Below are 21,429 nucleotides of genomic sequence, written 5' to 3' on the forward strand. Positions count from 1 at the left end.
AGTGGAAAATAAAGTTAGTGAAAAAAATGGCATCATAAACTTTTTAAAAAAATATATAAAATAAAGTTAGTAGAAAAATTATTGGGACTCAACATAAAAAAATGTTAAAATAAAGTTGATGAAAAACATGTGAGGATAATAAACATATAAAAATGTAAAAATAAAGTTATTGAAAAATATTTAATGACCATAAACAAAAAATTTTAAATTAGGATGTTTACGCCTAATTATGACAAAAAAATATGATAATAATAATAAAAAAATTCTTTTATAAATAACATATGAAATTGCCAAAAATCAAAATTGCAGTAGAAACAATTAACAGAGGAAGTATATTGTCAATGCACTTTCAACTCGAATTGCATCGAACCCTGTCTAATCCACCCATTAACCACCTATAAATGCAATACAAAAAATAAATATCATTTTTTTTTAATTGAGAATATATTTGAAGAAAACTTTTTGGCTAATATATATCGAAAATTTGAGTTCAGTGGACCTTATTTTGACAAAAAATTCCACCCTCTCCGCTATTAAATTCCAATACTCCTTTAGCGGAAAGAAAGGAAGACGCGCAATTTCAGCAGTTAATTATTCTCCTATAATACTGCTAGTGGTGTTCAAACTATAGTGGACTCCATATTTATCCTGTTTTAATTTTAACATAATTCAACTAGACTTTGAAAATAATTTTATGAAGAATACATGATAGACATTTGAGTTTTCTATAATTACTTTTTAAAATCTAATTAGTCATTTTGAGCTTTTAACTTTTTTATGTTGTTGACAAAATGTTATATTTTTCGTTAAATGAAGTATTTATTTCGACTGGATTTCAAGATATGTGGTCAGTTAGGGTAATCACGATATTTATTTTATTAAAAAAATATTATCACGTTGGGTAAAAAAATAGCGTAAATTAAGAAAAAAACTTCCATTTGTTTACCATTTGAAAAAATTAAAAGGTCATAAAAAAAATTTGTCTACAATGTAAAAAAGCTAAAAATTGAGGGTTATTATATGAAATTTCCCATAAATTTATAAGGACGTAAAAACAAATGTTGACATAAGATTTACTTTTCTGATCTAAAACCAACTGTACAACTCGAATAAACACCTATTTATACAACCAAAAAAATCCAATCTTACCTTAATGGAAACAAATACCTTTTTTTTCATACAAAATGATGAATTTAATTCTTACCTCATCATTCGCTTGACCAGGAACGGATTCAAAAGAAAATTAAGTGATATTGGTAATTTAATTTAAATACTTCACATTCAACGATGAAAAAAAATACATTCAACGTTTGATTAAGATAATTATTCATGTCGAATTATTATAACACAAATATTCTATCAACTTAAACAACTTACTGTTTAATATTATTTATTTTTTTAAGAAAATTATTAATGGTATCCATGAGTTTTAACACTTTATCAATGGTATCCCTAAGTATTTTTATTATCAATAGTATACTCGTATTATTTAGCCTCTCACAACCGTAACCTTTTAAAACTTTTTTTGTCAAAAACCGTTAACTTTCTTTTATGTTTTAAATTGAAAAATAAAAGAAAAAGAAAAATTTACGATTTTAGACGATTTTGGACGAAAAAAGTTTAAAAAACTACGATTTTAAGAAGCTCAATATTACGAGAGTACCATTGATAATAAAAAAAATTTAAAGATCATTAATAAAGTGTCAAAAATTAAAAATTATTATTGATAATTTTCTTTTTTTTTTTTTAAATTTAAATAATGCTAGTTAACATCATTTATCAATCACTCAAACACTCCCCCTCCCCCTCTACTTGAATCGCTTGCCTTGTCTTACCATGTAAATGAAATAAAAAAAAAAATACCCAAAAAAAAATTGTCCGGTTCGGTTGATTTCGCTGGTCGTTCTCCCATCTTTCTCCCGCTAATCTCGCCTTTTCCCACAAAATGTAGTACTTGTAGACTGTAGTAGTTGTCAACTGTAATGATAAATTTAATACAAATGCATATACACCCATTTTTTCTGTTATATCGAATCCAACCACCATTTTTATTATTTACTTAACTAATCTAATCCTCCAATTCCTCTCTCTCTCAGTCTTCACCTCACTCCACATTTCCCACTCATGTCTCGTCTCTTCCTCTTTACCTTCCTCCTCCTCCTTCCCCTTTCTCGCTCTAGTAAGCAACAACAGCTATATATGGCTTCCCTTTTCTCTCTCTCTCTCTCTCTCTCCCTCTCTCTATTTCCGCCACTGATGAACCTGACCTAACACTTTTTTCTCTCTTCTTGCAGATATCTCTTACCATATTGACTGCGGTGGCTCCAATACTCACGTCGATTATTTCCAAACTACTTGGCTTTCCGATCGTTTCTTCACTGGTGGTTCTACTTCAGTTGTGTCTGAACCTCTACATTTCTCTCTTCCACAAGAGAAAACTCTTCGTTTCTTTCCTCCTACTACTTCTGGACCTAAGAACTGTTACATTATTCCTACTTCTGATCGTGGCGGTCGTTTTCTTTTCCGTACTTTCACCGTTTATGATAATTATGACGGAAAAAAGCATCCTCCTAGTTTTGAGGTTTCCGTTCAAGGTACTGTTGTTTTTAGTTATAAATCTCCGTGGCGGGAAAATGTGTCCGCTGATGGTTCTTACTCTGATCTAATTGCGTATGTACCCGATAACGAAGCTCGTGTTTGTTTTTATTCAATTGCTACTGATCCTCCGATTATTGGAACCCTAGAAGTTATTGAAATTGATTCGGCGTCGTATAATTTTTCATCCGATTTTGGGAATAAGACGATTTTGGTTAATTATGGGAGATTAAGTTGCGGGCAACATCACTGGGGTCCAGGTCTTACCAATGATACTGATATTGCATGGCGGTTGTGGCAGTCCGACAATTCCTTTCTGTCTAAGAACAGCAAGGGCGTTAAAGTAATTTCAACGATCAGAGAGATAGCTGGGGCGAATCAAAAGCCGAATTATTTTCCGATGAAGTTGTATCAGAGTTGTGTGACTGCGGGGGTATCAGGGGTTTTGGAGTATGAGTTGAATGTGGATGCTAAGCTTGATTATTTGTTGTGGTTTCATTTTGCAGAAATTACTGATCAGGTGACTAAGGCAGGGCAAAGACAGTTTGATGTATTGGTAAATGGGGTGAATGTGAATCGATTTGATGTTTTTAAGTCGGTTGGAGGGTTCAAGGCTTTTGATTGGCATTTTGTTGCTAAGAATTTGAGTAGTACTACATTGACTGTGAAGTTAATTCCTGTTGTTAAAGAGCCTATTCTTTGTGGGTTGGAACTGTATGCTATTGTACCTAATGATCTTGCTACTGATCCTAATCAAGGTATGTTGGAGTATTTGGGAGATATTTTAGGGTTGGTGTTTATATTTGGTTTTTTGTTGGTTGTTTAGCTGGGTACTGCATTAGTTATTCGCATTTTTTGATTGTTTTGATGTAGAGGCCATTACTCAATTAGTGTTGCCTTTTGTCTTAAAAATGATTTTTGTATTATTGCTTGTGTATTGGCTAGGCTTTAGGTAATGCGGTTGCTGACGAAAAACATGATTGCTGTTTTAATTTTTAATTATCAGAACATGTATTATGTGTTAATTAGCTCTTGCATGAGTCATAAACTAGAGGTTTTATTTATCAGCTAGTCTCTTTGAGAGACTCTCTATTTATCAGCTAGTCATAAAAGATTAATGCTACTTACTGTATTCTTAATGCATGCCTACTTACTGTATTCTTAATGCCTACTTACATTATCCTTGACGCTACTTACGTATCCTTAATGCCTACTTTCAATATATTAAATGTCTACTTATATCATTCTTAATACATACTTATAATATTTTAAAATAATATATAATGGGCTGGCTCAATTAGAGGGTCTCTCACAAGAATTTGTGTTTATTTAATTATTTACATTAAAAGGAAAATTTCCGTAATAGGCGTCACTTTTTCTTCATGGCCGGTTGTCCATTGCACATCTAACCACCTTAGAACCGTCCTTGCTTTAAGTACCAATTTGCCACTTTTGGTTTTCCTGATGCAACAAGGACCGTGAGGGGAATTTTTAACCGCATAGCTCTTTGATTAGGTAAATTAGGCATTGATGGATGTTAAGATTTGTACTTTTGGTTTTGGATTACAATGCACCTTAGTAAAATGACTTAATCATGTGAATTTTTTTTTACGAAGTTGCAAATGATAGTTTGCTATGAAGGGTGAATTGGAAACAACCTATTTGTTATCACTAACAAGGGTATAAAAAGAGTAAGTTTCTGTACATCCGACCCTCCAATTCCCACTCTAGATGAGGCTACTTAATGGCACTGGAATTATGGAATGTTGTTGTCGTTGGATGTCAGATATGCAACTAATTAGAAGTTCCACTCTTTCTTTTTCTATTTTGGTTAAAGATTTTCTCTGTTCCAAACATAGGCATTGTGGTGGCTGTTCTTTTCGTTCATTTGTCTGCACTACTTTGTATTTTCTATGGTGGAATGCTGACTGAACGAAGGCTAAAGTGTAGGGACATTGCATTAATGTGTTTTTATGGTGTGCTTATTGCCTTAGTTTTGGCTATGAGGGCGTTAAAGGATTCACTTCGAGTTCCAGACAGAATGGGATGGAATGGTGATCCATGCGCCCCAACAACTTGGAATGCATGGGAAGGAATTGCATGTCGTTCTAACAAAGATGGGAATGCTCTTGTTATCTCTCAAATGTATGCTGTTCTTTGCATTTACGTTTCTCTTGTTATCAGTGCCCTTACTCTATCATCAGGAATCTTTCTTTGACATCTTCTATTGTTTTATGCAGTGACCTTGGGAGCCAAGGTTTGAAAGGATTTATTAGTGATAAGATCAGTCTTTTGACAAACTTGGCTGTCTTGTAAGTTTTGAAAATATGAGCACTTACATTCTTCTTGTTTTCATGGAAGCCTTTATCTTATCATCGTAGGCTTTGTTCTTTTCACCTTACTATTTATATTAATTTCAAATAAGTTCAGCTAAATACTCATAAGTACGGAGATGGCTACATGAATTCAACAACTGAAGTACATGTGAATTGTGAAAAGTTGATATAAGGTCTAATATATATTCTGATGCAAAGAACAAGTCATAAACCTTAGACTTTTGTTTTTAGTTCTCTTTGGTACAGCACTGTCTAATCTCTGTTAAACTTCAAGCTTGATGAATGATGAAGATTTTATAGAGACATGCTTAAACCCAGCATACCTTGAAATTGACTAAGAAAAAAATGTTCCTAAATTAGCTTTCAGGCCTGTGGCCTTGTGATGAACAATTGAACTCATAGTTAGAGAAATAGTGGACCACACATAACTAGCTTTTGGTTGACTTAAGTATTTACTGGATGCCTTGCCCATGTATGCATGCACATATGTATATACTCTCTTGCTCTCTCCCCCTCTCTCGACCTATGTTTTTTGCTCTTTCTCTCTGTCTGGTTTTACCCAGAGTGAACAAATTATGGTTTTATCCTCATTGAACTATGTAGAAACGGTTAGAGATGGTGAACGACAGTAAGAGGGGGGATGAATTGTTGTTTGATAAGTTTAAGTGTTTTTGCCTTGTTTTTGCGAAATTAAAACTTAAACTTGATGCGAAAAATAAGAAAAAGACAACACAATTTTACGTGGAAACTTTCTAGGCCTAAATAGAAGGAAAAACCACAACCTCGGGATTTCAAAATTCTCTACTATGTTTTAGGCAATTAGTTACAATTACATAAAACAAGTAAACAAAACTAGGCCAACTTCTCTTGCTTTACTCGAAGCTTCTCTCTCTCCCCTAGACTTCCCCAAGTCCCAAGTCTAGTTACAACAATTCTCTCAAAAAAACCTTTACAAAGGCCAAATTCCTAAGGATAAAATTAACGAGTTACACAAGAAAATATTTTAAGTTAATTAGCAATTTTTGGAGCAAAAATATTTTTTGTTAATTTTTGATCTCACGTATGGATACTCCTCTCTCAAACTAGTTGAAAAACAACTCCCTTTTATATCAACTCCCTTTTATATAGGAGCTCATGTAGCTAGTAAAAGAAATAACTACCTACTACATCCTTATTCCTAAGATTAAGAAGTAAGTGGATCTTGAATAGCAAGTAAAATTAGCCACGGTTACTTTTCTAAAAATAGGCAAGGTAGTTTTTTCTTAATTAAACCCATATTGCAAGCCTATTTATGTGGAGAAAAATAAGAAGTTTTCTCCACTTTAGAAAAGGTACGGTTATTTTTTTTTTAAAAATATTTTGCCAATTAACTTATTAAATTAATAATGCAACAAATTAATTTTAACCAATATATCAACTAAAAATCAGAAAAATATATTCTACAGAATTTTTAGCTGACGTTGATTCTTCTAGGCTTCAGTCTTGGGAACACAACACTGTCTCTATCAACAAGGATCGTCAGATCGTCTACATTTGACATCCTAAACGATCTTCCTTATCTAATTTCCTTGGATATATTTGACATATACACAGTTCATGGACCAAGGCTTAGGCACTATGAACGATCTTTATCAAGACCGGATATCGACCTGCACACAATCTCTAAAATACAGTCGTTTATATTAAGTGTAGTTATCATCAAAACCTAAGAGAGTCAACAAACTATACTGATTTTTCCGTACTTCGTACCATACATATTTACTTCATGCACACGCATGGATGCATTCATGCTTGCTTATCAAACCTGTTTGTCTTTTGTGCATCTCATTTGAACATGTGAATGGTCATGTAATGTTAGGTCACATAACATCTTCATATGCTTCTAGACATTTGGTACATAATCAACACGCATCTGTACTGAAGAGCTAAGTTGATTTGCAATGCACTTTTGAAGAAGACATTTATGATTTGCTCGCATCTTCCATGGTCAAGAAACATGGAAGAGTATCTTTTGTTTTTCTTCCTAAATTTGTTTTCATTGGTTTGGTGGTTTTCCACTAGTCTCCTTAATTTGGTTCTCTTTTTGCTTGATATGACAGGAATTTAAGTTCAAACTCTTTGACGGGTACTTTACCAGAGGGCCTTGGTCAACAATCTCTTGTAAAGCTGTACGTATATCTACTATGTTAATGTACTGTTTACTATTATCATATCACTTATTGCCTTCTGACTAGCAAGGGATTTACTGAGAGCTTTATATTTGATAAATTTTTCGTATTTTGTCTTTGACAAGCTTAAAATGTGCTTGCATGCCGACTCATTTAATATTTTATCATTAAAATTTATGCGCATTTAAAGATTTTTGATGTTAAAATAGCACAATGGATAGCGTGAACATCGAAAGTGTGGCCATTAAAAAATGGAAGATAGTATAATTCTGTTTTATCTAAAACATGAAATGTTAATTGGATAAAGTCAAAAAATCTAGGTGAATAATCTATCAAATTTATATGTTAACTAATATTTAAATTTAATATTATAGAAATTTATTTATTAAAGCTCACATAAACAAAGTACCTTTTAACGAGGTTATTTTAGAAAATTTTCTGGGCTTGAATGAGCATTGAAGATTAGAAATTTTTCTGTGCTTGTTCGAGCACTTTCTTCTGGAGCTTCTGTGCTTGTTTGCTCTTTCCAACTTCTGAGCTTTCGTTCGAGCTTGCTGCTTTGACCCCCCTCTTGAATTTTGATGCCCTCAAATTCCACGACCATTAACCATCAGCCATACAATCATGCCTCAACTCAAGGCCCAGTCACAAAATATATATCAAATATGACAAAATGTGGAGCTGTAATTAGTGGTTTTTATTTAAATTTTTAAAGATCGTGGTCATGCATTTTATCAATTATGCTTTGAGTTTAAGATGAATTACAGGTGATAAGATGCATATATGCTTCTTGTTTTAATATTATTATAATTTTTTTTTATATCTTGGGCAGGGATTTGTCAAATAATGAGTTCACAGGACCTATTCCTGACAGTCTTGCTACTTCAAATAATCTGCGGCTAGTGTAAGTACTATCTATCCTCTAATCCTTTTGAATTCAGGTTCTTATTTTATAGTTTCATCTGAAATTCAGCTAGACTCATGGCATACTTGTGTCTATACAAAAAAATTGTATCGGCATAGTTTAAATGAATTAGTCTTGTACCACTTTATTTTAGTGTCATATTTGGCGAGCAATTATAAAATCATATTGGTTATATATGCATCATGGTAGAAAAATGTAGCCGCGGATGTGTTTGCACAACTATAAGAGATATATCGTGAATCATGATGTAATGTTTTGAAAAAAATAACATAAGGGGCGTTTTGAGCTTACAATTGCATTGCAATAATTTGCCCAGAGCTACTAAAATTGCCTTAAACGAGGTATTTATTAAATTAATTATTTCCTTTAACGATTTAAATTTTGACTAACTATAATTTAAGTGGTTTGTAATAATTAAAGTAGATGGGTATTAATTAAATTTTAATAGGCATATTTAGAAGAACCTTTTCTACAATTTAGCGAGATGTTAGAAGAATTTTTCTATAACCGATTCTCGACAAATAACATTTTAGGGATGAAATATCGGCGTTATATGTTACGTAACAGTTGATGCGGGGTTTTGACCGTGAAAATCCATGCGTCGTTATCTAATGGGATTTAAGGTTGCGGTGAAACAGGTTATATAAATTGGTGAGTTTTCAATTCCATGACATGAATAGTGTTATCCATTGAAAGTGTTCATATAGGGAAAAGATAAAATGAAAAACTTGATGAATAGTACTCATCATTAATTAATTTTGATTCCCCCTTCTTCCCAATTGAAAGTGTCAATATATGACACTCATCATCAATAATTTATATGAATTTAACTGTGATCAAAATTTGTCTATTATAAATTAGAAGTATCTGTCAATTATTTCCAAAATTATATTATATACCATGAAAAGAGACAAATCATAAAGGGCTTGAGGAGAGGGGTGAACAAAAAATAAAATGGAAAATGAGCCCATGTCTAACATAGTAAAAGAAAAAGTTCAGATTCAAGATTGAATTCATGTGACATTCTAGCTATAGGTGACAAATTTTCCCTTTAAGTAATGGGAGTAAATTGTTATTCCTGAACTATGTAGGATCATTCATGACATATCTATCATTCCTTGTGGATGTCATCTAAAATTATCGTTTAGATGGATAGTGTCTTCAATTTTTCAATGATATAAGAGATGTAATGTTCTTGCTCATTAGCTATTTGTCAAATTGCATGAGTAGTTGGTGTTGTTTATTTGGTGGTTCTTTAAAGGTCACTCAGATTGAGCTTCCCATTTGCCCTTCTATAGATAGTTGGATAATGTGTACAAAGCGTGTTCGGAATCCTTTATAGCATAGAGCTCAGATCAATCAATCAATCCTAGCTAGTGGCTAAAACCTTCTCTTGTTCTTACTTCTACCACAAATAATCTTTTTTACTTATAGATAACCTAGAAAATTCTGACAAATGATTTTACCTTCTATATGGGATGCCAAGAGATGAAGGAGTCCCTGCCCAGTCTTAATAATAGACTCACAACCCATAATAAAGTAGACGAAGTATCAACAAATGGACAAACAATATAAGAAACTGAAAGGAAATATGTGATTGTATGATTTAACCCCTTTGATTCCCGAGCATAACTTTTACTAATGGACTAGAGATCTTGTGAACTTAGTTTTCAAAAGTGCGCCTCTAGCGCAATCAGGCATCGGAGAAATAGGAGAGCACATAGCTTCACTTTTTAGTCCAAGAAGCTAGGAAGGAATACACATTTTGTTGCATTTGGTTAGGCACAGGGCTTTAAATCTCTAAATGAAGAGTCACAAGCATTGTGTAAAAATGTGGTAACGGTCACGATCGCGATCGTGATAATAGAATGATGTTGTGGAAACGAGAGTGATGCGGTGATTGTAATGCCTAAATTTCGGTCGAGTCATAAGATATCCCTTGCCTTGATACAACCCAAAACTCAGTAAACCTTTAAGATGTGGAAAATATTAGTTGCGACGCGACTGATGCGATGCGATATGACCGAGTTTTACTCTATGGTCACAAGAGAGAAAATATCTAAGCTTACAACTCCAAAAGAAATAAAATTTATATAAATTCAACATTGCTACAATTTTGATACTCTGATTTGGGCCAAAGTCCTATTATTGTATAAATTGGTTGAAATTGAACCCTAAACTGAAATTCCTAATATAAAAGAAACTCTAATTTGAGAATTTGGGTAAGTTTTTTTTAACAATAGTTTTCGACTTGCTAAATTGCCAGTGGTCCATTTTCGGTGATGCTCACACTTGAACACTAAGTTTGTTTTTCTTCTTTTTGCCAAATTTATCCTTTTCTCGTTCTTATGTTTGTTTTTTCCAATTGTTTTCTTATTGAAATCAAGGGCAAATAGAGATTTTAGTGAAGGACCACTAGGCACGTAAAATTGGCCAAAGAAATTCATTAGTCTTGATGGACCAAGGTATAAAAATCGTTTTGTGGTAAAAGAAGCGCAGAAAGCGATTTTGACCTTGCCCAAGTAGAGATGGTCATGGGCAGGGTCTAGCTAGACCCAGAATCAAACTCATTTATTTTGGGAAATTATCGATGGTAGTCCTAAGTTTTTGCACTTTATCAATGGTAGTTTTTCGATAATCAATGGTACCCTCATGTTATTGAGCGTCTTACAACCGTAACCTTTTCTAATTTTTTCCGTCCAAAACCGTTGACTTTTTTACCTTTTCTTTTATTTTTTTATGTTTTAAATTGAAAAATAAAAGAAAAAGAAAAAAATTTACGGTTCTGGACGAAAAAAATTAGAAAATGTTACGGTTGTAAGACGCTCAATAACACGAGAGTATCATTGATAATCGAAAAAACTTAGGGGTACCATTGATAAAGTGCGAAAGCTTAGGGGTACCATTGATAATATCGCTTTATTTTCTATAGATCTAAACTCGAATTCGGACCCTAATGGTATGAAATTTTTGTACCCATACCCAAGCCCGTTGGATCTAATGGGTCTATGATCCTTAATGGGTTCAAAAAGGTATGCGTCCTTTTCCATTTCTAAGACTTACCCGCCAAACATTATTGCTTTCAACATTCTAGTCATTTTTATGAACATCTTACAAAAAGTTCAAATTTTAGGATTATAACTTTTAACAATTTAAAATTTAGATTACCGATTAAGCGAACAGGATGCCCTCCTAGGACTGTGAAACATCAAAACTCAAACATCAAACAACAATTTAGATTACCATTCTTATGAACATTTTTACACAAAAATCAAACATTAGAAACATAAGACATAGGACTGAGTAAGTAAGAACAATCAGAAACAACAAAAGAAACATTATACTACCGGTATTCCTCTAGGGCTACATCTCTGTATAAAAATCTGCAAGTATTTCATATCAATCCTTTTAATACAAAGCAACAATGGAGGTAGATTGAAGAAGACAACAATGGAAAATGGAGAATGGAGAAGATTAATCGAATAGAGTTTTTCAATTTGGAAGAGGATGAAAAAAAGATAAAATTGAGATTTGAGAGAGACTTGGGCGCGCTTTCTTTGGTGAATGAAATGAGGGAAAGGGACAGAGAGAGTGAATAGGGATGGGTTTTACGTTTTCTTACAAATACTATTATGAAGTGTAAAATAAATATATTATAAATTTATAATAAAGTTTAAGATCCGGGTCTGGGTCTGGGTTTGGGTCTAAAGATTGGGTCTGGGTTTGGGTCTAAAAATATTATAATGAAGTGTAAAAAAAACCTACCAGTATTAGATTTCAAGAAAAAGATCTAAATCAAGCCATTGCAAGTATCTTTTCTTTTTAAACATATCAAGATATTGATATTTTAAAAAAGGATTAAATATTTGAATCATCATACAAAAATACCAATCAAGATTATAAATCTAAATAATTAAAGAGATAATATTCGGTGCAATTATTTTTCTTATAAAGATAAAATTTTAACCCTCACAAACATACCTCTCCAAGCAAGATCTATCAACAAATATAATTATCATAGACGATACTTTTAAAGTGTTTGTTTATCATTTGTTATTTAGGGTCCAAGATTGCAACATAGTAATAACATAATATAGTTTTTGTAGTATTAACAACGAGATGACAATAGGGTGAAGATGGAGGATGAATAAAAATGGCTAAACTAGTTAAGGATGACGGTGTATGATAAATAGTGAATCTGTGTTTGTTTGTGGTAGGAATATTGCATTGTTTATGTCATGTTATGAAGGAATATGAATGGTTAAAGGACATAAGGGTTGTATTTATACGGTGTCAAAGATTTATCATAATACGAAATGGGGAATCATGGAATATTATGGAAGAATTGTGCATTGTGCCATAGTGAAAAAATTGCATATGGTTAGTGAAAAGATTATAATTCTACCGAACTAATACCTCATTTTAAAGGTGTATAAGTTGCGTTTAAGGCTGGTTCAAGGGATATCTTATGATTTTCACTATATTTTGCATGACAACCGCATCACCCTGCATCGCTTTAGCGTGCTTCATTCAAGAAACAACACTTATTGAATTTTGCTCTATGGTTTTACATGAGACTTGGAAGTACTACCTTTTGGTTTCTCTTTGCCACTTACGTGCCTGCCATATTGCTACAATTTTGATTGTGCAGTTTATTTAGTTTTGGCTGTATTAAATGAGAGAGAAAAAAACGAGTGGGTGAAATGCGTGTTTGGATGAGATGGAGAGAGAGAATAGAAAAATGGGTGGGAACAAATATAGCAAATGAATGGGAGGTAGTATTTTCCTGTAAGGTAGTAATAGGAATTTTGTGTTTTCTTTTGCTTTTTTTATTCTTTTCAATAATTAAATTGTAGATGATGTATTATCCTACAATTTTTTACTCCGTTTCATCTCTTGTGCCATGTGAACTAGTACTAGTTTTAGGATTTTGATTATTTGTATACTTCTATTATAATTAGTCCTTTGTACTAGTATTAGGATTAATCCATTAAGATAAATGGCCCTATTTTTCATATCCAATAAGTGTATAATGGATTAAAAGTCGTAGCTTGCCACATTGATTGTAATACAATTAATGGATTGGGCCTAATATGTAATTTTAAACCGAGAGTGTGGTATAATCGCTCCTTTATTAACTTACAGGCATGAAATTTGAATCATTTATTTCTGCAATTATTTGACTTATCTAATAAAATGCTAAAATCAGGTTATTTTGTGAAGAAGATATATTATTTCTCATCATGGACATGGGATCAAAACTTAAGTGTCTATATACCCATCTGTTTGGTATCTTTAATATCAACATTCCATTACTCCAATGCCGTTTTAAGGATTTGGATATGCACAAGCTTACTTTGTAAAACCAAAAAAAAAAGTTGTCTTCGATTGACTTTTAATACGAAATATCATCTATAACTTTACATAAATGAGAAGATTACATGATTTAATAAGCCATTGTATGATTGAATTCAAATTAAATAAAATCTCTGGCCAAGGTTCTTATGGTGGGAATGATTAGTAGTTGGAGTAGGAGCTTGAACTTCTTAGGTGAGATGTGTATCTGATGTTGAAAGATGTTAATGCTTTGCTAAAAGTCTTCTAGTGCTTTGTCCAAAAGACATTTCTCAGGCAGTTAAGCGGTTTTAAAGACACCTTTTGAAGCGTAAATGCTTGTTGGCTAGTGCAATGAAACTTAGGTATGGATTAGGATTGCACAGGACAGTGGGGTGCCTTCCAGGGTTAACTCCCTGTGGAAGTATCAAGTATCTTGACTATAATTCACTTCTTTATGTGTCTGTATCTTATATTTCTTACATGTGGCAGGCTGTTGAATGATAATCACCTGGAAGGACTTGTTCCAGAGCAGATTTACTCTGTTGGTGTCCATGGTGGAGCAATTGAGTATGTTTTTTCCTGCTTTGTGATCTTGTGCTTCTATTGTTTTCTCATCGCATCTTCAAGTCAGTTAGAGATTGTAATTAATGGTCGTAGCTTAAACAAATGCAATGGCTTGGGCGTGAACATGTGAATATCAAATGCTGTTCTTGCTGGCTTGTGTACTTGTCGCTTGACCTCCCCATGTTCACATATGATCTCCTTGTTCTTAGAATTATGGCAGAATATCAATTTGGGTTGCCCTGCTTACTAAATAAAAATGTATACTCTGTATTTCCCTTGTGCTAGGAACTCGTCTACTGAAACATGCTGCATATTATCTGAAATTTTATTTGTTTTCTTGCATCTATACTAAAATTGAACTTTCTTTTCAGTCTCTCTGCCAACAAGGGCCTGTGTGGTGTTCCTTCTTTGCCAGAATGTCCTTTTCTTTGGAGAAATGGCCGATTGTCCAGTGCCGGTAAAATTGCTATAGGAATATCCTGTGTGGTTGTTTTCAGTATACTGTTGCTCGTGACATGCCTTTGTATCAGAAGGAGGAGGAGCGATTATGACTTCGGTTTTCCACATGAGTTAATTTGTAAGTTGATTTCATATCCTCTAATTCTTCTCATTTTCATTGTTTGTACTTCTTGTTCTATTTCGGTTTGCTAAAGGGTTTCAATCAAATTTCATGCCATTCTTTAGTTTTTATCTGACAGTTGAGGTAGCTTCACACATTTGGTTTCCATTCTAAGAGAACATTGACTATGGATTCCATAAACAGCATTTCTTGTCTTTTCTAATAAAGTTTTTCTATACTGTAACTGTTTGGTGCCTCTTATTCCTTGTTAAATTTGCAATATAAGGCTATCTCTCGCTGATCTTACTTTGCATTTTTTGTCTTAAAAACCCTCCTTGTTTTGGCATATCAATCAAAGACTTCAATAGGGTTTACACACCTACCATAAAACTGATATTGTTCCTATCATTGTTTCTGCACAAGGCATTGTTCAGTTTAGAAAAAACCATTACTATGCATGTGCCTTAATCGATGATGCTTATCTCGATTTTTCTAGCATTCATGCATAGTTTGACCATCTACCCTGTGAGATCTGAAATCCTGGTGTTGATCATATTTCTTTGTAAGCTGATAGTTGGTTTGTTACATCGTGTCGTGTGTCTTACATAAATGATTAGCTGCATTTAAGGGACTCCCCTGTTCCCTCCATGTCAAGGGAAAGAAGGATTCTAAAAGTTAACGTACTTCACATGAGTAAGAGTTGAAAATGTAAGGGGTCATTATTTTTAGGTATATTCAGTGACTTGTTGCTAAGTATATGGCGACTTATTGTAAAGAACAAGACAAGATCTCTTACATTTAGTTTTCTGCCCTTACCATATTTTTCCTCTTAATCCGCAGTCTAGATGATTACAATTTTTTTATTTAGGTTATTGGAATGGAAAGTGACAATTATCTAAATGCACAAACTAGGAACCAATTTTAACCTGAAAATGATAATCCAAACTGGAGTTGCAATCAATTATGAAAAGGTTCTATGTGATTCCTTAATCAAAGGATACACTGTAAGTTTTAGCCTTTTAGGACAAGGTAGTGACTGAATACTGAACTTTAACACACACATACTCTATCTCTCTCTGTAGAGTCTTTGTGGTCGTTAAAGCATAAAAGTTAGACACAAAATTTGTTTTTCTGAATTGCTCACGTTTCCACTGGATTTGCATGGATTTTATTTTATGCGACTGCTTATTCCCTCTTGGGATAGGAATTGATGCAAGTCACTGGAAACAATACTATATATAATTCATTTGTTGCGCAAGAAAAATATTACAAAAGCATCTTGGTTTTAGTTTAGTTAACCTAGCTAAGTTATTATTGAAAGCTTATTGGATCCATTATGAACCATACAACAAACTAAAGTAATTGAGCTTGTTATGAAGTCTGACTTTTATATGTATGAGGAAGTACAAAAGTACAAACCGATGTTAGGAACTAGTGCTGCCATGCTTGAGTGACTGCATATTTCCCACTGAGCGATTGGTCTAAATCAACGTTTTTCTTTCTTCCCTAAGTGGTCTTAGATAAAATAGTCAAAGAACTGGACCTATTTAGAGAGAGATCCATGGTGCTTGCTGTTTGCTGGTCATCATATTAGTGGAAGAAACTAGAGATGAGGTTCATAATGAGCTTTAGATGTGGAGGCAAGCATTATAGTCAAAAGTTTCAAACGAAGTCAAAGTAAGACATAGTATATTGAATGTTATTTTGGAATTTGGACAAAGGATCATACTAAAGATGTTGTTTAGTTAGATAGGACAAAGCTCCACTAAGTGATTATAGAATGTTTTTTTGGACAAAGGTTCAGAGTAGAAGTGTTGTAAAGTTAGACACGACAATGCTCCTTTAAGTGAGTGTTCTAAGTAACTTGGCTCAAATTTTCACCTATCAACATGCCTTCCCTTGCAGCCACTATACCCCAAATCCCCGAAGACCTCGATTTCCCATGATGTACATTTGATTGCCAATAAACAATGGAGCATGGGAAAACACTGATGAGGGACTATTAAAGGCAACACTTGCCTTTAATCAATGACTGCAGATACCAATGGGTGTTACCACTTGTTTGTGATCCTAAAATTCAGCTCACTAGTCAAAAATGGCTGCCATGTTTCAGGTCATAAAGTTTAGATGAGAGCTTGGTGCTCAGAGGGTGAGAAGGGGGTTTTTTTGTGTGGAAAAGTTTTGGGTGATAAGGATGTTATCAATTGGGTGACTTAGTGAGGGAGAAGAAACAAAGCTTTGTTTAAGAAAGAAAGAGAAAGGACAGGAGTTCGAGAGTGCCCTGGTGCCTGTTGACATAAAAAGTAATGTAGGGTGCTTATGAAACTTTTTTGTTGCACAGAGATGCTAATTCAAAAGCGGGAATTTTTAGAAGGTGCATCTGAAAATAATCTATAAATTCTAGTAGATGATGAATTAGAAAGGACAAGTAGCATAAATCTCACTCAAAAAACAAACGGCACAGTTTGTACTAATCATAACAATGTAAAGTTGGGATTTTTCCTAAACTGTACAAAATGTTTGTTTTAATAATTGATATTCATGCCAAAACAGATCCCAACTCTAAGATTCAAACTCTTGTAAATGACGTGATATGAATAGAACCAATTCTCATGCAAAAGTTGATCAATGTTTCTCATTTTTGAATTTATTCATCAATTACTTATAAATTGATCTGTCAATTTTTTAATACGACCAATTTGACTAATGACCCAACTCGGCCTGGAAAAATGAATAAGTTGGTGAAACCTAAGTGTAACTTGAATTCTTACGCTGTGATTCAAAACCAAAGAACTAGCTATGGAGCTACGGTTCTATTGAGATTGGCCTCTATAAGCTATGTAAATTATTTTTATTTCATAGCTTAACATGGAAAATCCGTTTTATAGAATTGTAATACTAAAATTAAGTTTAAAACTCCCAACTTTAGGTGTTCTAATTATAACAATATTGCGTTTTTATAAATTTATCTAAAAATCTCAACTTTTGGGACATCTAATTCTAAAGCACCTAACTTATTGATGACCACTATAAGAGTTTAAAACAATATGTAGCATCATTTTATTTGTCCATTTATATTTTTCTTTTAAAATTTTTATAAAAGTTAGGATTTAGGATTTTAAAATAATATTGAAGTTGAGATTTTTAGAAAAAGATGCCTCCAAAAGTTTGGATTTAGTATTAATATCTCAAAGTTGGAATTATTAAAATCAAAACACCCAAAGTTGGGATTTTTAATTTCATTTTATTGAACGTAAATAGTCCTCTGACCCTGCCTTGTTACGTCAGTTTGTTCACAGATCAATTGAAATGATGATCCTTTTTTCTTGGGACATAAGAGTTTACATAGCGGCTAGCGCTAGGACGTGCAGTTCTTTATTTTTTTATGTATCTTAAAATATATTTGCGGCCACTGAGCTTACATGTTTGAGAAGCAACCGAGCATAGAGAATGCATGCTTGTTGCTAATCATTAAGGTTCCTTATGGAAAATAAGGAGAGCCCAGATGAAGGATGGGATACAACAAATTGATGTCAGATTGTGTTGCATTGTGAGCATCATTTAGTATGCATAACAACACAAGCCTGATGCTTATATTAGCATTTTAAGAAAAATGCAATGCAGAGTGGGGTATTTATTGCTAATAAAACTGGAATAATAAAATTGATGAGACAACAATACACTCCTTGGAGGTTTTCTATACCAGTGCTTCATGTGAGATAAGAAATATTGACTTTTGTGAAAAAAAAATGGCCTTTTCTTGTTTCTCTAGATGAGCTATGAAGTACCGACATTATTTTCTCTTATAACATTTTGAGCAGCATTCTTATGTTTGAGTGTTATTTTGTTGTTTTAACTTTTAATCACCTCTATGGAATTGCTAGCTAATGTCTTCCATTTTTATGTGTTCTATTTTCAGCAATGGCTGCAAAAAGAAACCGCTATCACAGACAAAAGTCCTTGATGGTCCTCGAAATGGAAAGCCAGCATGCCAAAGGTTTAATACCCTCAATGAGACCTCCTCAATAGCATTAAACATATTTTGAAGGTAACAATTTTGCAGCAACATTATTTGTGGCTAACCCGTAGCAAATAGAAAAAGGTCTTACGACTACTGCTGAGATATTATTGAAGAGAGCTCACTACAATCAAGCAAGATTTTGATAGATTTGGGCGTCTTTTCAAACTTTGCTGCGCAGTGTGGTCACGAAGCAACACATTCCTTGAGAAATACAGTGCTTCTTATGTATTTTTTTAGTGATAGCAGAAAAGGTGATGGTATAGTCACGAAGCAACACATCTGTATGTATTATAGTCAGTTTCAGGCGTTTAGTTGCTTATACGATGTCAAACTTCCACTGTGAGAAATGGTTTAAAGTTCCTACACAACTTGTTGATGGTCCTGTCTGCCAAGTTCATTTTTTCGTCATTTGATCTTATTGAACTTATCGTATCTTGGCAGCTCAGTCGTGTCTATGTATTTTATATCTAAATTTTGTATATTCTTTGTGCTAGTGTCCACTGGAACTCATGTATGCGGACTCGGATCCTTACTGGCTTTCTGAGTCTGAATGGAGTTTATCAGTAAATTTTGGCAGTTGAAATTGATGGAATCAAACCCCTTTTTCTCTACGCTTCTGTATCACATCTTTTAAGCTTATTGTTCTATTGAAAGCTAATACTTTAATTGCACTCTCCTTTTGTATCTGCTATTTTCCTGAAAGCTTCTTTTACTTGTTTGCTACTGATTCTGATTTGTGACTTTAAGTCTTAACAGCCTTGTCAAATAAAGATTTGTTGTAGAAAAGGATTTAAGGATGTAAAACTAATATGTTAAATAAAGATCTGCTATTTTCACCAAGTTGAACCGTTTAATCGAGATCTCATCTCTATATGTTTGATTCTTCTATTGCATGTATTCCAAAACATCATCATGTGAGCGTTATACATTGGGCACGATGATGATTAGGGCTTACCAAACAGAAAGCAGGATCCATCTCTTCGATGAGACACTTTAACCACTTAGTTTCTTCGAAGACTCTGTAATGGGCATGAACTTGACTACAATTGTAGACAATAGACATAGCATGAAATTATTGTAAAAAAGAAAATTATTCGGTTATCTGATATTGGAACCAAAACCACATGAGCAGGGACCGATTCAATAATTTATGGATTCATTTTAATTGGTTTCAATCATATTCCGTTTAAGAAAAAGGTGCAAAGTAAACTGAATGATGGAAGGGAGTGTTTGGGAAGAGAATAACGAGAATTAAGTTCAGATTCCTTCTAAGAAAGTTGTACATGTTTCAATTGGAGATAAGACATAATTCTTTTTTTGTATTAAAAAACTGATTGTGATCATGATCATGTTGAGGTTGGGAAATTGCATCAAGTACCCACCCATTCTCACTCATAGCCCCAACTGAGATGGACCATTGACAATCATTATGACTATAATTTGGACATGTTTGGCTTCTTCTAACAATTGGTTGCAAACTGTGGTCACCAAACAACTCATTCCTTCAGAAATTCAAATTTAATACACTGCATGTATTTATTTATTCTTATAATATATCCTATAGGGATGAATGAAAAGGAAAATATATGTATATATCAATATGTATGTATTATACCAAGTTTCAAGGGCATTTTGTTGTATGCAAATGCAAATGCAATGCATGATATTGACATCCACTTTCAAAATTGGTTATAATTTTCCAACATAGGATCAACTTGTTATAGTTGGTCCCAAATTCAATTGGTCATCGTATGGATCTAATTCAATTGATCATGATCATCTTAGAAATGAATCTTGTCTTTTTATTTAAAATATTATATTTTGTATATTTTTGGTATTGTTGTCACTATTTAATTCTTGTATAGACGCGCAAATATATACGATCATATTAAAGACCTCCTTGTTTGACATTCATTTAGAAATATTGGGCCTAAAAACATCTGACTAAAACAAAGTAAAAATAATATAAACTAAAATTTAAGGCTTTTAAATTTACCGAGCACCCAGTTCAATTAGAAATCTTGCACATGCTCAGAACCATCCATGTATTTAGTAAATTTCTTTATGTGTAGATAGAATTTATGAAAGTAAAAATTTGCGGCTAAAAATTATTTATGTATATCAGTGATAAGGAATTGAATCACCTCTCCCTTTTTAGTATGAATTTTTGCTTCAACTTAGATATCAACCATTCATTTTGTTTATGTGAAAGTGAACTAAGGATGGATATATGACATTGGATGAACATTCTTTGTTATATACTTTTACATTGCGTAGTGTATTATGTGAAAGGTATCTGCAACTTTTCAAACATTGATGAAAAAGTGATAGGCATAATTGTAGAATATAACTCAGAGATATGACATAGATTGACATGAATACGGGAATGCAATAACTTCTAGGATGGATAAGTAGTACTTTAAAAGTTTACCAAGGGGCAAATTGTGCTACATACATTTAGATTTTGGTGTTGATGCGTAATAAACCAAAAATTTAAATTGATTGTCGAAGTTTTGTAATTGGTGTGTTAGGCAAATGACTATTGATTGTTTAAGTTAGCTTGTTTGACCAACTGACAATATTGAGTTTTTATTGGCTTTTAAGCTAGTTGAATAAGCCAACTATTTAAGGAGTTATTTGGTAAAACTATATATTGATTGGTAGTTGTTTATTAGATAAAAAAGTAGGCTAATAAGCCAAAAGCCAATAGAAAAAGTCAACCTATTAACTTTTTTCATTTTCGCTTAACAGGATATGCAATTTTACTAACACAGTTTTTGGCATTTTAACCAATCAAAAAACCAAATGCCAAAAATCAATCCAAAATTCATGCCCCCTCACATGAAAGTTTTTTGGATTAGAAGTGTGGATGAATCACATGCTCGTTCATATTTAGTTTTTTTTAATATTCCACTTGGAAATTG

The 21,429-nt window shown here is 33.1% G+C and overlaps 1 protein-coding gene across 1 annotated transcript; it reads left to right on the forward strand.

Annotated features, from left to right (window-relative positions):
* Positions 1-1,806: 1,806 nt before the first annotated feature.
* On the forward strand, positions 1,807-19,174 carry LOC130807450 (receptor-like protein 4). Its single transcript, XM_057672656.1, has 9 exons — positions 1,807-2,179; positions 2,295-3,353; positions 4,590-4,740; positions 4,836-4,907; positions 7,031-7,099; positions 7,932-8,003; positions 13,851-13,928; positions 14,297-14,502; positions 18,404-19,174. The coding sequence occupies exons 1-9, from the start codon at positions 2,125-2,127 to the stop codon at positions 18,511-18,513; spliced, it is 1,872 nt and encodes a 623-aa protein (XP_057528639.1). The 5' UTR covers positions 1,807-2,124; the 3' UTR covers positions 18,514-19,174.
* The last annotated feature ends 2,255 nt before the right edge of the window (positions 19,175-21,429 follow it).

This window comes from Amaranthus tricolor, chromosome 3 (genome assembly GCF_026212465.1).
Source record: "Amaranthus tricolor cultivar Red isolate AtriRed21 chromosome 3, ASM2621246v1, whole genome shotgun sequence".
NCBI lineage: Eukaryota > Viridiplantae > Streptophyta > Magnoliopsida > Caryophyllales > Amaranthaceae > Amaranthus > Amaranthus tricolor.

Coding starts and splice junctions, on each gene's coding strand:
- LOC130807450 (XM_057672656.1), top strand. CDS start 2,125: ATGTCTCGTCTCTTCCTCTTTACCTTCCTCCTCCTCCTTCCCCTTTCT. Junction 4,908..7,030: donor TTGACAAACTTGGCTGTCTT/GTAAGTTTTGAA, acceptor TTGATATGACAG/GAATTTAAGTTCAAACTCTT. Junction 14,503..18,403: donor TTTTCCACATGAGTTAATTT/GTAAGTTGATTT, acceptor TTCTATTTTCAG/CAATGGCTGCAAAAAGAAAC.